The following is a 15892-nucleotide window of genomic DNA, read 5'->3' as shown; positions in this document are numbered from 1 at the left end:
TCTATTTTTTTTTAAAGGTTTTTACTTGACTTTAGTGGAGACACTGAGGTAGCATCACACGTGTATTTTTTTCTCATGGTTTTTAAAAGTTCCAAGACACACTGAATATTTTCACAAATGACCTGAATGCAGACAGAAAGTCTGATCACTGAACGGCCAATGCAGGTGAGCTGATGTGGAACTCAAAAGAAATGTGCCATGTTCTAGTTAGTAGATATGATTATGATTAAATCAGAGCAAACCTAGGTGACTGGAGGATATTGAGAACAATCCACAGCAATACGCTCCATGATATACAGTCCTATATAATACTTCCCAAAAAAGGCTTCTGTGGTCAAATAAGTTTAGAAAACTGAATACTATACCTATTCACAGGGGATCCACATTATCTGCTAGCATATAAAAAACTCCAAAAAAGTCCTAAAGAAAACTGTTAGCTTTGTTAATGCAGTTTCCCAAACTAACGTGGCCACAGAGTCCTTTCCTTGAACAATATCAATCAACACTGAACACACAGTAAGAAACAATGGTCTATAAAAATTCAATAAAACCTCCTTACAGTGCAAAATGGTTCTGTAGCTTCATAGTGCTGTACACATATTATCAAATGGTTCTCTAACTGCACATCAGAGAGACTCTGGGAATGTAACAAAACTTAAGTAGCTTAATCAATATTACACTTATCTAGTTAGTAGAAAAATCAAGGCTTTAATCTTCTAATTTCTAGTTCAGAGCTTAATTTTCTACTGAAGGTCATAAAGACCACAAACTGAATATGTAATCAACAATAAAAGATTATTTTATTAATAAATATCAAAAAGTAAACATTGCTAAATTTTTTAGGTAATCCTCTCATTCTACCCAATGCTCACACTTTCTTGAATACTGGGTGTACTTTTGAACCTCACAAGTTAGGAGTGACAGAGGATACAGATATTATACTAGAATCCAAAATATAAAAGAATTATATTTGACTTTGAGTCCCAGTTTTCACTTTACAAATCGGGGTATTAATATCTGTCTTTAAAGGGCTGTTATGAAGGCAAATTTAAATAGATGAGTTAAAGGATGATGAGTTATATAGATGATGATATGATTATGAATGGTACAAGATATTGGTATTCTCTCCAAAATGTAAGAGAAATTAAAAACTCATTAACACAATCCTGCCCAGTGGAAGACAGCAACTGTGGTAGTGTGATTTTTTTCCCATAATCCCACACTAAAGCTGATTTAAATTTACAATTAATAGTCTCATTTTTAGGTAATAAAGAGAAACGTATACACTTGTAAATATGTACAAAAGTTGATTTTATGACATAAATCTTACTATTCATTTAAAAACAATACATGAAAACCACAAACATTCATCAAAATACTAAGGTAAACCTAGTGCATCAGCATACAAAACTGTAACAAATACATAAGAATAAAAAATTTGAAGAACAAACTCAATAAGGCAACTTAGTCTTGGTTAGGGGTGCTTAATTATATGTCTCAGCTGAGGGAAAAAACTCTGACTTACAGAGGTTATTCTGAAGATTCACAAAGAAAAGAATGTCCAGTGTAATTATTATGGCTAGAATTACTAAAAAAATAAAACATAACCCCCTGAGAAACACAATTACTAAAATTTATTAATACTTCAAACTCTCCCAATCATAATAAGAAAAGTTTTTCATGATGAGTATTTGTAACACTTACCAGTTATACCCTCTGCTAGAAGATCTGTCATTTTGCAACACGATGCCAAAAGCTTAGTGGTAAATTCATCTAGAAGCATTATCTTAAAATGAATATAAATTAAGAAATACTATCAGCATTTGACTGCCAAGAATTCACAAAAGACAGAATTTAATGCATTAAACCTACTCAAACTTATAAACTTTTTATAATATAAAATTAAAATATTAGGACAGTGGGCAAAATTATCTCAATTCATTTAACTTGCATGACCTAGAAATTTATTTCCTCAATGTACGGACACATGATATTATACATAAGTAAGCAAATAGAAATATTTTCATTTTGAAGCAGAGAACTTGCTCATTTTAAATGTATGTTAACATCAAATTTTCTTAAAATTATAAAATGCCACTTGTAGAATTATAATTGTTCTAGGCACCATTTTAAGCATTTTACATGGATTAATTCATTTAATATTTACAACTACCCTATGAGGTACTTCCATTCCCATTTTATCGATAAGGAAACAGAGGCACAGAGATGTCAAGTAATTTGTTCAAGAAGCCACAGCTAATAGGAGGTAAAGCTAGGATGTGAACACAAGCAGTATGGTTCTAGACTCTATACTTTTATAGAAGTATAGTAAGTAAAATATATAGAAGTCTTCAATAAAGGCTTCTAGCTTCATGCAAATTCTATGTGAGTATGCAAATTCTACCTTCCATTCGCCTTCTTTCTTGCAGTCATCAAACACTGTTGCTTTTATCTCTGCAAAGAAAAAGGGAACTATTTAGGAATTTTAATCAACAGTCAGAATAACTACTCAAAAGGTCCAAGATGGCTGGGGAAATATCAACTGGAATTGCTCAGCTACATAAAAAGCACATTCACATGTTAAACTCGAAGTAAAAATCCAGTTCTCTTTAATACATAACCTATATGGTATATTTAAACTGTAATATATTTTTAATCTTTGAGAATAAGAATATTATTAAAAAGGCTAGGGACTTCCCTGGTGGCGCAGTGGTTAAGAATCCACCTGCCAATGGCAGGGGACACGGGTTTGAGCCCTGGTCTGGGAAGATCCCACATACTGTCGAGCAAAAAAGCCCGTGCGCCACAACTACTGAGCCTGCGCTCTAGAGCCCATGAGCCACAACTACTGAAGCCAGTGCACCTAAAGCTCGCTCTCCTTAACAAGAGAAGCCACCACAATGAGAAGCCTGCGCACCACAATGAAGAGTAGCCCCCACTCAACGCAACTAGAGAAAAGCCTGCGTGCAGCAGCAAAGACCCAACGCAGCCAAAAATAAATAAATTTTTAAAAAAGGCTAACATATTTAATTATATAAACATATCTGGAAAATATTTCTGAAAGTATTATCTCACTTGGTTTTTCCTATTTACTTAAATCCTAAGTAAACAAGATGAAAACAAGAAACTGGGACTTCCCTGATGGTCCAGTGGTTAAGACTCTGCACTTCCACTGTTAATGGGGCAAGGTTCGATCCCTGGCTGGGGAACTAAGATCCCACATGCCACCATGGCCTGGACAAAACAAAAACAAAAAACCCACAGGAATAGCCCTAACTGGCCCATTGCTAAATTACATCTGACAATCAAAACTAGATAAGTAAGTTTCTTCCTGATTTACTACAATTTTCAAAAATGTGTCACAGCATTAGGATACAAATATTCAGAATTTATTTATAATCAGTAAATATTTACTAATGCGTTCCTTGCAATGATTTTCAAAATTAATGTAAACATATATTTTAAATTACTAAATAAAATACACAGAGGCAATTCACACAAATACCTGTTATTCTACTTTGTAAGATAAAAATTTCCCACATTTAATGTTTTATTAATTCTCAGTTAATTTTGAAAATTGTAGTAATGTAACACATAAAATAAAATTAAATGTAAATTACAGTAACTCTTGTTTTTCATTAATTCTTTTTTTTAAATTTATTTATTTTGTTTACTTTTATTTTTGGCTGTGTTGGGTCTTTGTTGCTGCAAGCGGGCTTTCTCTAGTTGCGGTGAGCTGGGGCTACTCTTCGTTGCAGTGCGCGGGCTTCTCATTGCGTTGGCTTCTTGTTGTGGAGCACGGGCTCAGTAGTTGTGGTGCATGGGCTTAGTTGCTCTGCGGCCTGTGGGATCTTCCCGGACCAGGGCTCGAACCTGTGTCCCCTGCACTGGCGGGTAGATTCTTAACAACTGTGCCACCAGGGAAGCCCCATTAATTCTTGATAATGAGATACTTATATAATTCATTTAAACTTTTCTATTTCTTAATTTATATTTAAGTTAATGCTTTTGGAAATTTACCAACAAGTTTTTGGCACCATGTTAAAAAATGACATGTCCAAGCAGAGGGTATATTTAATAAGGGTTACTGACACTCATCATAAGAATTGTGATCTGAAAGGTTTTATTGTGATTGAGAGGTGTGGAAGCGTTAAGATATTAAGAGGCTTATATATGTTTCTGGGAAGATTATGATGTTATATAGATTTATGGCAAAAGCCTGAAGTATTTAACCATAATTTAAGCCTAAAGTAGTGGATTCTGGTATTCTACAGGCAAAGAGGAAGGATTTCCTCAAGTAGCACTGAGGCACTGAAACATTATGGTACTTCCCTTTCTAAGCTTGCTTTATTCCTGTATACCTAAAACAAGCTGAAAATCAAAGACATTTTGCTAATTTTTGCCGAATTTATGTCTTTCTCTTAGAAATGAATGCTCATGGAATTTATGATGGAGCAGACTGAAGAGCTCCCTAGCCGAACTCATTCCAGTCTTTACCACCTTAGAAACTGCACTGTCACATATGGCAGAAACTAGTCACATGTGGCTACTGAGCACTTGAAATGTGGTTAGCCTGAACTGGGATGTCCTGCAAGTATAAAATACACACCAGATTTCAAAGACTTGGTACAAAAAGAAATTTAAAATATCATTTTGTATGTTATTTACATGTTTCAATGATAACATTTTGGATAGATCAAGTTAAACAAAATATATTTTAAAAATTAATTTCATGTTTTTTACCTTTTTTTTTTGATTTGGCTATCAGAAAACTTTAAGTAACATATGTGGCTTGCCGTTATTTCTAACTAGAATCTGAGGATACCTTAGAATCTGAGGATACCAAGCCAGTGAGTGTTAGAATCTCAAAAATGATAAAGAGATAACTAGTTTTGTGGACAGAGATTAGGGGCATCCATGAAAAGTGATGTGGTTACAGGTAAAATGTGTTTGGAGGAGTCAAAGGAAATCACATCAACTAATATGACAGAACTAAAAAGGTATTTCCTCTAATTATTAATGAGAATTATTTAACCTTATAATCCATTTCTCTTGCACCCTAAATATGGATACATCCCAAGAGTCAATTCTCTTACTTTTGCTCTGCTTGCTCTATACTCTTCCTCAGAGACCATACTCATCATCAAAGTATCCTCTAACAGATCTGTCCTTTAATTTTTCCCCAAACTTTATTGAGATATAATTAACATATAACATTTTGTAACTTTAAGGTATACAATGTGTTGATCTGATACACATATACTGCAATATAATTACCTCTGTAGTGTTAGTTTACATCTCCATCACCTCACATAATTACCATTTCTTTTTTGGGGTGAGAACGTGTAAGATCTACTCTCTTAGCAACTTGCAATTATATAGTACAGTACTGTTATCTATAATCACAATGCTGTGCATTAGATCCCCAGAACTTACTCAGCTTCTAACTGGATGTTTGTACTCTTTGACTAACTTCTCCCTATTTCCCTCAACCCCCAGGAATCCTTCAATTTTCCACAAATCCTCAACTCTCCTTGGACTTCTTTCCATTACACAATACAGGTTTAAGCACCTATGTGACTCAAATTAAGATTAAATGCCCTAAAAACTGCTCTAGACTTCTCCATTTCTATGAGTTTTATTGTCATTTTCTTTTTTTTTTTTTTGCGGTACGCGGGCCTCTCACTGTTGTGGCGTCTCCCGTTGCGGAGCACAGGCTCCGGACGCGCAGGCTCAGCAGCCATGGCTCACTGGCCCAGCCGCTCCGCAGCACGTGGGATCTTCCTGGACCGGGGCACGAACCCGTGTCCCCTGCATCGGCAGGCGGACTCTCAACCACTGCGCCACCAGGGAAGCCCTATTGTCATTTTCTTAGTCATAGTCATCAGCTATTTCCTCTTTCCTCCATTTTCTAATCATTAGGCTGTACTGACTGTTCTTTCTGGTGACTGCCGCTGTCACCAGCATTGCCTTGATTCTCATCATCTCTCACTGAACTACTGCAATAATCTCCTGTTTGGATTTCCTGCTTTCTACCTCCAAGCCCTTTACCTTTTCCAATCCATTTTTCACACTGTTGTCAGAGTCATCTTCCTGAAGCACAGCCCTGTTATATCAATACCCACCTCAAAATTCTCTCAAATGCTGTTACCTACCTAGAATAAAATCTAGACTCTTACTATTCAACATCCTCCATCAACTGGCCTCCACCTAATCTCTAAATTAATCTTCCACCAGTCCAGATGGTCCCCAATTAATGACCTATTAATACCAATTACTCTATCTTTGCTCCTTCTGTTTCTCCTATATATAAAAGGAAATGTATTTAAAACTGTAACACCAAAGAGGATGTGAAAACACTGAAAGGAAAAATAAAAGAACTAACAAAGTAGTGTATAGCATCAGCAATGCCAAGGTATACTTGTACAACTATCTTTAATCACAGAGAAACTAATAAACCTGATAAATATGCAAGAAAAACTGATTTGTCTGGAAAACAGGAAATGAACAGGTAAGAATCTTTATAGGTAATCCCAGGGGCCTGGGGCAGAGGTAAAAGTAATACTCATTACTAGTTGAATAAAAACAGATTGACCTGCGCTTCCCTGGTAGCACAGTGGTTAAGAATCCACTTGCCAATGCAGGGGACACATGTTTGAGCCCTGGTCCGGGAAGATCCCACATGCCACAGAGCAACTAAGCCAGTGCACCACAACTACTGAGCCTGCACTCTAGACCCCACGCGAGCCACAACTACTGAAGCCCGCACGCCTAGAGCCCATGCTCCGCAACAAGAGAAGACACTGCAATAAGAAGCCTGAGCACTGCAAAAAAGAGTAGCCTCCGCTCACCACAACTAGAGAAAGCCTGCGCACAGCAATGAACACCCAACTCAGCCAAAAATAAAAATAAATAAATTAAGAACAAAAAACAAAAAACAGATTGACCCATTCATGGGAAAGACCACTTAGAGCTTTCAAGGTTTACTATTTTAAAATTTTATGAAATGGGACTTCCCTGGTGGTCCAGTGGTTAAAACTTTGCCTTCCAATGCAGGGGGTGTGGGTTCGATCCCTGAGTGGGGAGCTAAGATCCCACATGCCTCGTGCCAAAAAACCAAAAAACATAAAACAGAAGCAATATTGTAACAAATTCAATAAAGACTTTAAAAAAAATGGTCCACATCAAAAAAATCTTAAAAAAAATTATGAAATATGAACAATATGAAAACTGAGGACTAGTATAAGACCACCTAAATATATACAAAGGAAAATATTAAAGCAATTATTTCTAGGTAGAAATTTAATAAATTCTATATTTATTCTTCAAGCAAATACTTTACAATTAAAAGTCTGAAGGGGGACTTCCCTTGTGGTCCAGTGGTTAAGAATCCATGCTCCCAATGCAGGGGGCCTGGGTTCCATCCCTGGTCAGGGAACTAGACCCCACATGCCGCAACTAAAAAAGATCCCGCATGTGGCAACAGAGACCCCGAGTGCCGCAACCAAGACCCGGCAGAGCCAAATAAATTAATATTTTTTAAAAACCCAACAAGCAGCCTGAAGTGTTCCTTTCTTAAACATAAGGGTGGAAAGGTAAAAAGCCACTGCTATAAAATTGCTTGATGGCAATGTAAGTCAGAACAGTAGTTACTCTGGGGTAAAGGGTGGAATTTGGCATTGGAAGAGTTATGGGGTGCTTGGAAGCATTCCATACCTCAATCTAGGTGGTAGTTACATGAGTAAAAATTTATCCATCTAGGACTTCCCTGGTGGCACAATGGTTAAGAATCTGCCTGCCAATGCAGGGGATACGGGTTCGAGCCCTGGTCCAGGAAGATCCCACATGCCGTGGAGCAACTAAGCCCATGTGCCACAACTACTGAGCCTATGCTCTAGAGCCCGTGAGCCACAACTACTGAAGCCTGTGCACCTAGAGCCTATGCTCCACAAGAGAAGCCACCACAATGAGAAGCCCGCGCACCACAACAAAGAGTAGCCACTACTCGCCACAACTAGAGAAACCCCATGCGCAGCAATGAAGATCCAATGCAGCCAAAGCTAAATAAGGACTAATAACTAACTAATAAGGACCTACTGTATAGCACAGGGAACTCTACTCAATATTCTGTAATGACCTATATGGGAAAAGAATCTAAAAAAAAAAGAGTGTATATACATATATGTACAACTGATTCACTTTGCTGTACGCCTGAAACTAACACAGTATTGTAAATCAACTATACCCCAATAAAAAAAATTTTCTTTTAATGTATCCATCTGCACATTTAGCATTAGTGCACTTTACACTAGCATTATACTTAATGAAAACTTTAGGAATAAGAAAATGACTTCGTTTCAGCACTGTTCTAGTAAGTCCCCAAAATGCTGATGACTGCTGTTTGAGAAGGAGGAAAAAAAACCTTTCAGCTTTAGTAGCTCACCACTGCTACAGCATGTCTGAACAATTTAGCTCCAACCTACCTTTTAGTCTTCATCCCCCTATTTCTTGCAACAAATACTCTGTACTCAGACAAAAGGAATTATTCCCTCTTCCATAAACAATCACATACTTTCACATCTTTGGGTCTTGGCTCAGATTTCCCTGTCTGGCAAAATCCTACCACCTTTCACTGTTACCTCCTATTTGGAGTCTCCCCTGATCCACTCGCAGAGAGGAAATAATTCCTTTTTGTTCTCTTCTCCCATGAAACTTCTTCATGCTGCTAATATAGCACTTAGTACCTATGTACCTGTCTCCTCCCACTGAACTGTAAACTCCAGGAGGTCAAGGAGTATGCACCTAGAATAGTGGGCGGCACAGGGTAGTCAATAAATACTGATTTAAAAGAATACATGACTCTGCAAATGTCCAAAAAGTAAAAGAAGAGAATTTTTCTCAACAAGATAAACTTAAAGAAGTGACCAGAATGAAAAAAGACATAAAACAAAGATAATTGATTAAAACAAAAAACAAAAAAATATATTTTATACATGCCTATATTGGCATAAATAAGTTCTCAAGGAATTTATAAGAAACCTGAGTGGTTGTCTCTGGCAAAGGAGTCTGGGGTCTGGGTAGGGATGAAGATTAATTTTATTTTACAGTCTTTTCTGTTATCAAACTTTTTTGCCACATCAAGGTATTTAAGAATGATTAGGGCTTCCCTGGTGGCGCCGTGGTTGAGAGTCCGCCTGCAGATGCAGGGGCCACGGGTTCGTGCCCCGGTCAGGAAAGATCCCATATGCTGCGGAGCGGCTAGGCCCATGAGCCATGGCCGCTGAGCCTGCGTGTGCTCCGCAACGGGAGAGGCCACAACAGTGAGAGGCCCGTGTACCCAAAAAAAAAAAAAAAAAAAAAAAAGATTAAAATTGTTAATTACAAAGATTTCGAAGGAGGAGGAAAAAGTTATGTTAATGCTAACTGTTTAAAAAAAGGAAGTCACAAAATGACAAATAATAAAAAATATATCTGAAGCTATATAAGAACTAGAAGAAAAATGTGAAAAAAAACCCAAAAAGCTTATGATTTAATGTGCAAAGAATTGGCTCAGATAAATACATTCTGATTACTTTTATTTGTAATTTTACTAGGTTCATTTTCTCTAACATTTCCTCTAAAATATACAAGGTGAATTACAGACATTAGACTATTGTTTATAGACAAGAAAGAAAATAGGCTATACTGAATAAGGAAAAAAATGTCGTAGGTGGCTTCAACTTGCTTTATGGTCGATTTAATTACTATTGTTTTGCTGTGTGTTTTTCAAATAAAGTTCATCAAATTTTTATTTAAAATCTTTTATCAGTGATATTTTTATTACCATTCCCCCCCCGTAGCAAAAAGTGGCAAATGAGCAATACCAAGCACTAGAAACTTTTACTGATTTTAAGTATGGGAATTAGTTTTGTAAATAAATGTAGCCCTTTGCATTCAAATATTAAATTTTTAAAAGAGGTTTTAATGTGGTCCCTAAAGGCTGATTCCTTCTCATGTTTTAGGCCTCAGCTCAAATGTCACCTACTCAGAGAAACTTTTCCTGATCCACCTACCTACAACAGTTCCTTTCTATATATAGATATCACAGACTGAAATAATCATGTTTATTCTTTGTTTATATACTTATTTTCTATTATTCCACACTTGAATGCAAGATTCAAGAAGGCTGGGAACTTGTCTGCCTCCTATTGCTGTATTCCCCTAGGAATTCAATAATATTTATTGAATAATGGGGGAAAATTACAAAACTGATCTACTGTTTTCTTTTCCCCACTGTTTACTTTTCACAAGCATTATTATCCATTGCATTCTGCCAGGGCCTGTTCGGAATTTAAAGCTCTAGAAGAGGGCTTCCCTGGTGGTGCAGTGGTTAAGAATCCTCCTGCCGGGCTTCCCTGGTGGCGCAGTGGTTGAGAGTCCGCTTGCCGATGCAGGGCACGCGGGTTCGTGCCCCAGTCCGGGAAGATCCCACATGCCGCGGAGCGGCTGGGCCCGTGAGCCATGGCTGCTGAGCCCACGCACCACGACTACTGAAGCCCGTGCGCCTAGAGCCCGTGTTCCGCAACAAGAGAAGCCACTCCAACAAGAAGCCCTCACACGGCAACCAAGAGTAGCCCCCGCTCACTGCAACTAGAGAAAGCCCACACACAGCAATGAAGACCCAACACAGCCAAAAATAAAATAAATTAAAAAACACGAATCTATTTTCTACTAATCTCTATAGATTTGCCTATTCTGGACATTTAATATGAATGGAGTCATATAATATGTGGTTCTTTACAACTGGCTTCTTTTCATTTGGCATAATGTTTCCAAGGATCATCAATACTATAGCATAGGCTTCCGTGGTAGCGCAGTGGTTGAGAGTCCGCCTGCCGATGCAGGGGACACGGGTTCATGCCCCGGTCTGGGAAGATCCCACATGCCGCGGAGCGGCTGGGCCCGTGAGTCATGGCTGCTGAGCCTGCGCGTCCGGAGCCTGTGCTCTGCAACAGGAGAGGTCACAACAGTGAGAGGCCCGCGTACCGTAAAAAAAAAAAAAAAAAAATACTGTAGCATGTTTCAGTACTTCCTTCTTTTTTATTGCCCAATAATATCCCATTGTATGGACATAACCACATGTTATTTATCCATTCACCAGTCCATGGACATTTGGGTTGTTTTTGACTTTTTGTCTATTAAGAATTATGCAGTCTATGATAATAGGCGTATCAGCTTTAACATCTGTTAAAGAGATAATAATTCTTATTGTTTTGATATTTGTAAAGAATAGTGCCTGGCACAGAGTTATGTTAAAAAAATATTAATTCCTTTCTCCCTACTTTACAGGTAAATTGAAGGTTAAGTTATTTATCTTTCTAACCTGACCTAACTATACTACCTTCAACCTAGCAAAACCTTTTCCCAAATATATGATTCTCCCTGAGGAGATTCCTCCATCATTTCTTTCAGACTTTCTCACCTTTTGCTAACAGAACTCAGAGGCTCCCACTTCTCTTTCTCTCTCTACTTTATTAAACTAAGTGCTGAATGAATACCATCTTATCTTTTAGTTATGTTCCTATTTCCACAAAAATTCGAAGAACTATTTTTTTTAATCTGCATAACACTTCCTTCCATTCAGTGTCCCCTCTTCTTTATCTTACGCTCCATGTAGGTATCCTGGTGCTACCTCAAGTTAACAGCACAAGACGGAAATTTTGTTACCTGTAAACGCTCCCTCTTGCCTAGTTTCCATGCTATCAATACCGAGGTTACGATCATTAACCTTTTTTTTCTGATAAATGCTGATGTTAAGGACCATCTTGGAAATTATACAACACAATTCATTATCCATTTTCAAATAAATGTATTTAAATGCCACTGTGATTTTAAAATATTACCAAACCTTAAAAGGGACCCATGTAAATTCTGAAAAACAAAATGCTAACCTTATAATTATCCAATTAAAAAATTTTTCATAACTTTTTTCCCCTTCTATTTATACCCTTGTTTTTAGTATGTTAAGCAGTATGCCAGTTACCGATTTGGAGTTTTAATTTTACACAGGAACTCTGTGACTCCCATAATTTTGTTAACTCAGTCACTATTTCTGTTCCTTGCTCAACAAGCTGGAGCCAGAAATACTAATTAGATGTTACCCCTTTCCACTACTAGACTATAATTACTTTGAGCCCAGCAATGCCAAACAATGATGGTTCTTCCTGTTTGGTTCTTGGCGGTTTCATTCCTTCTCTAAGCTGGCAGACCTAGGTGTGGAGTGATATTTATGAAAGTCGTAGATGATACAGCACAATGGCAGAATATCAGTAACCAGTAAGTATTATAATACAGTCCTAGCAGAAGGGAGTGGCTCCGAGAGTGGAAAGGAAGAGGTGAAGGTGCAGATTGGCCCCGAGATTTAATCATGCCGATGGTCCCTTCTCAAGAACTCTTTAGAAAGTGGGTTCTTCTAGAAGGGAAGAAGGGTTTGTTTAACAGTGAGGTTTTCTTTTTGTGTTTTTAAAGGACAAGCATTGTAAAGTACGGTTAGTAAAACTCTCGCTGATACTAAGACGAATAAGCAGAGTAAGCAGTCTTGGAAAACTCAAGCGTGGGGAGAAGGGGAGGGGTGGGATAGAGAAACAGCGCTCAGACTGTCTCGGGTGGAGAGACATCGCCGACTGGTGGGGCCCCGGAGGCAGCGCAAGCGAGGAACCGCGCAGGGGCCGCGGGCGGAAAAGCCGGGCCCAGGGCCGCTCACGCAGGGCGGGGTTTCGGGGCCAGAGCCCGGCCGAGCCAGCCGAGGGTGCCGGACGCCTGCGAGAAGGCCGCGTCCTCCCGCACCCCGCCCACCGTCGGTGCTGCCAGAACGAGGGCTGGGAAGGAAAGAAGGAAGAAGTGCTAACATGGACGTGGGAGCCAAAGCAACGAGAGCCCGTGGCGGCTCCCCAAGAGACTGCTGGTCTGGGGCAGGAAAGCAGGGCCCGGCGCCGCGGCCTCCTGGCCTTCCCTCTCTCAGCCCCTGTCCCACCGCACTCACTCTGCCACACGATGCTCTTCAGCCCCCGGTCCGTCACCGGAGGCGCCATCTTCCCAAACACCGCTGAGGACCAGCCGCCGCCTCCCACTCGCAACCCACTTCAGCTGTTAGAGGGGATTCGGCCGGGCCCCGCCCGTCGCTGAGGGGAAGGCCCCGCCCACACCCACGGGCCGCGCCCTCCGGTGACGTCATGGGCGTCCGTAAGGGGATTCCCGCCCACCCCTGGACTGAGGCTGCGCAGTGCGGGTGGAATCTCCGTGGGCAGTTGCGCGCCCTCTAGCGGTAGGCTGTCAACCGAATTTCGACGTCCTGGGACATCAGAAAGCGAAAGCGTACCGACGGATTGTGAGCTAATACCATCTTAAGAAATCCCGAATTCACGCATACGATTCATGAAAAAGGAAGGGATCCTTCGCTTTACAAAAGAGTTCTTTGCGAAGCGGTTTGTAATAGACTCTTCACTCAGTCAGCTACCGATTAGAAAATTTAGCCTCCAAAAAGTTTATTTTATTCATTTTTAAAGGACATAATCATTGTATAGAACTATGAGGTGCCGTCCACTGTGACCAGAACTCTGCAGGACTTTCAGGAAAGTCAAAAAAAGGAGACCTACTAATGAAGAATTTAAAATCTAATTAGCTCAATTCCTGGCATGCCGAAGGTAGTCAAAAACTGGTTGAAGTAGCGAATGCCTTAATGGTGACAATATACATAAATGAACCAGTAAAATAATAATTATTCAACAAACATAAATTTATGTGGGAGGGGCTATCAATGTTTTAGGATTTAAAAGAAGGGAATTATTGCTGATTCACAAAGGAGGTGATTGGAGCTCAGACTTAGAAAGTTTAGACAGAGATCTATTTCCTGAGATGGTTCTTTTGAGACTTGAAATCAAAGCAATCATAGGGGAATTCCCGGCCGGTCCATTCCCGGACTCCCCACTTTCACTGCTGAGGGAGTGGGTTCAATCCCTGGTCCGGGAACTAAGATGCCGCAAGCTGCGTGATAAAAACAAAAACAAGTAGTCAATCATGAATTAAAAGAGTTTAGTTGCTGAGAACCGCCCCCCCAACTGTAACATAACCATCGTATACTGGTGGAAAGTAGACTTTCCCACACCCATTTGCAAAGAACCAATGGTTCAAGTTCACATAGGGAAGCGCAAATGGTTAGTCACTACTAGTAATAACAATGGCTAACATTTACTGAGGGCTTACTATATGCCAGGCACCATGCTAAGTGGATTATCTCATTGATCCTCAAAGCAACCCTTACAGACAAGGAACCTAAGGCTTAGTGAAGTTAAGTAACTTGCCAAGGATGCACAGCTAGTGGTGCAGTGGGAACAAGAAATCAGGCTTGAGCTATACAGAAAGCAATAAGGCAGTCTGTGGGATAACTGGCAATTTTTGCTTTTCAGCTTTTTAGGAGAGAGAAGGAGAATGAAGAATAAAAACAGCCATAAAATGGGTTCAAGCAAAACCTATGGCATGAATGGTTTTTCCATGCAAGTCTTGTATGGTCCAAGCTGGAGCTCTGGCCTGTTTCAAACGTATTTTGAATGCACTTAGGTGGTCAGAATTTTAAACAAATGCACTCATTACATTCCTCTCCCTTTTCAATTTTAAATCAGATTCTACTTAGTATACCCGGGTTGAGGCCCCAGGGATAAGAAAAAGACAAGGTACAGACTCACCCTTCTAAAATGGAGCTCTTTGCCCTAGAGGGCCAAACCAAGACAGAAGAGTGATGTGGGTGGAAGTGCCTGCATCCTCTACCCTTGAGGAGAATGACCAGGTGCCATGGGGTAACATAGGCCTTTCTGGGTTGGAAGTTTGACTTGGGTCACATGGGGTATAGCTGTGACTCATGCCCCTGAAGGCCAGATTCCAAGGTGGCAGTGTGAAATAGTGGAGCAAATGTGGGTGTTAGCAGCATATAGACATGGGTCCACAAACCCTGGCTTTGCCTTTAATTAGTAGTGTGACTTGAAACACTCCAGTGTCATTGCATTTATTTGTTGAATAGAGTATAATATCTCAAACTTCACAACAACCCAACAAGATGATAATCTTTATTGCCATGTTACAGATGTGAAAACAGATTCAGAGAAGTTAAATCACGTAAGACCTCAAGATGGCTCCAAAACCATTGCCCTTTCCATCGTACCACATTGCCTAAGCTCACTTGCTCCCCTAGTTTCACATAACCTCCCTGAGCTGTCTCTCTAGTGTCCTTTAGTTGGTTTGCCTGAACAGATTGAACAGGAATCTGAATTCCCTGAACACGACACAGCAGAATGGAAGGTAAAATCCACCAACGCTTGTCAGAGATGAAAAGTCTGCTTTGCATAATTTGTAGAGCTGATAAACCGCTACAATAATCGAGGGCTGAATGTAAAATCTCTTGAGTCAGGGCAGTTCACTCTCTCACCATCCTATTCCCAGGCCTTCTCCTCTAATAATTTATCACTTAATCATGATAACCCAGAGAAATGTTTTCCATAAAAATATCATGGATTAGCAGGTCTGATCAATGGCCCCCTGATAATTTGTGTTTCAACTGGTTAGCTGTGAGAACATGGATGAATTCCTTGACCTTTCTGGGTCTCATTTTTGTTATATGTAGAAAGGAATAATATTATTATCTAGCTCACAGGGTTTTTATGAGAACGAAATGAGTATGCGAAAAGCACTTAGAAGCATGTAGTATGTGCTACGTCCATGTTTTGATTTTATGTTCACCCAGTGGGGACCACATTGTCTTCTGCAGAATTCTGACCAAAGCAGCCCAGACTTAGATGCCTAGCTAAGTAGACAGGCCATTTCATTTTCTGTGTTCTGGTATTTATAGGGTATGAGTGAACTG

At 39.6% G+C, this 15892-nt stretch overlaps 1 protein-coding gene across 2 annotated transcripts in view; it reads right to left on the bottom strand.

Annotated features, from left to right (window-relative positions):
• STXBP3 (syntaxin binding protein 3) overlaps positions 1-13149 on the bottom strand; it is a 57135-nt gene extending 43986 nt beyond the window's left edge. For both annotated transcript variants that reach the window (XR_013827163.1, XM_079913619.1), the window contains exons 1-3: positions 13022-13149; positions 2405-2454; positions 1705-1786 (exon numbers count right to left, since the gene is read on the bottom strand). Coding sequence is in view for 1 of the 2 variants with exons in the window: in XM_079913619.1 (XP_079769745.1) it covers positions 1705-1786; positions 2405-2454; positions 13022-13070 (181 nt within the window). In the remaining variant the exon portion in view is untranslated. The remainder of the gene's footprint in view (positions 1-1704; positions 1787-2404; positions 2455-13021) is intronic.
• Positions 13150-15892: the final 2743 nt, after the last annotated feature.

Source organism: Stenella coeruleoalba, assembly GCF_951394435.1.
Source record: "Stenella coeruleoalba genome assembly, chromosome: 1".
Classification (NCBI taxonomy): domain Eukaryota; kingdom Metazoa; phylum Chordata; class Mammalia; order Artiodactyla; family Delphinidae; genus Stenella; species Stenella coeruleoalba.
This window is presented reverse-complemented; position numbering and strand designations above follow the sequence as displayed.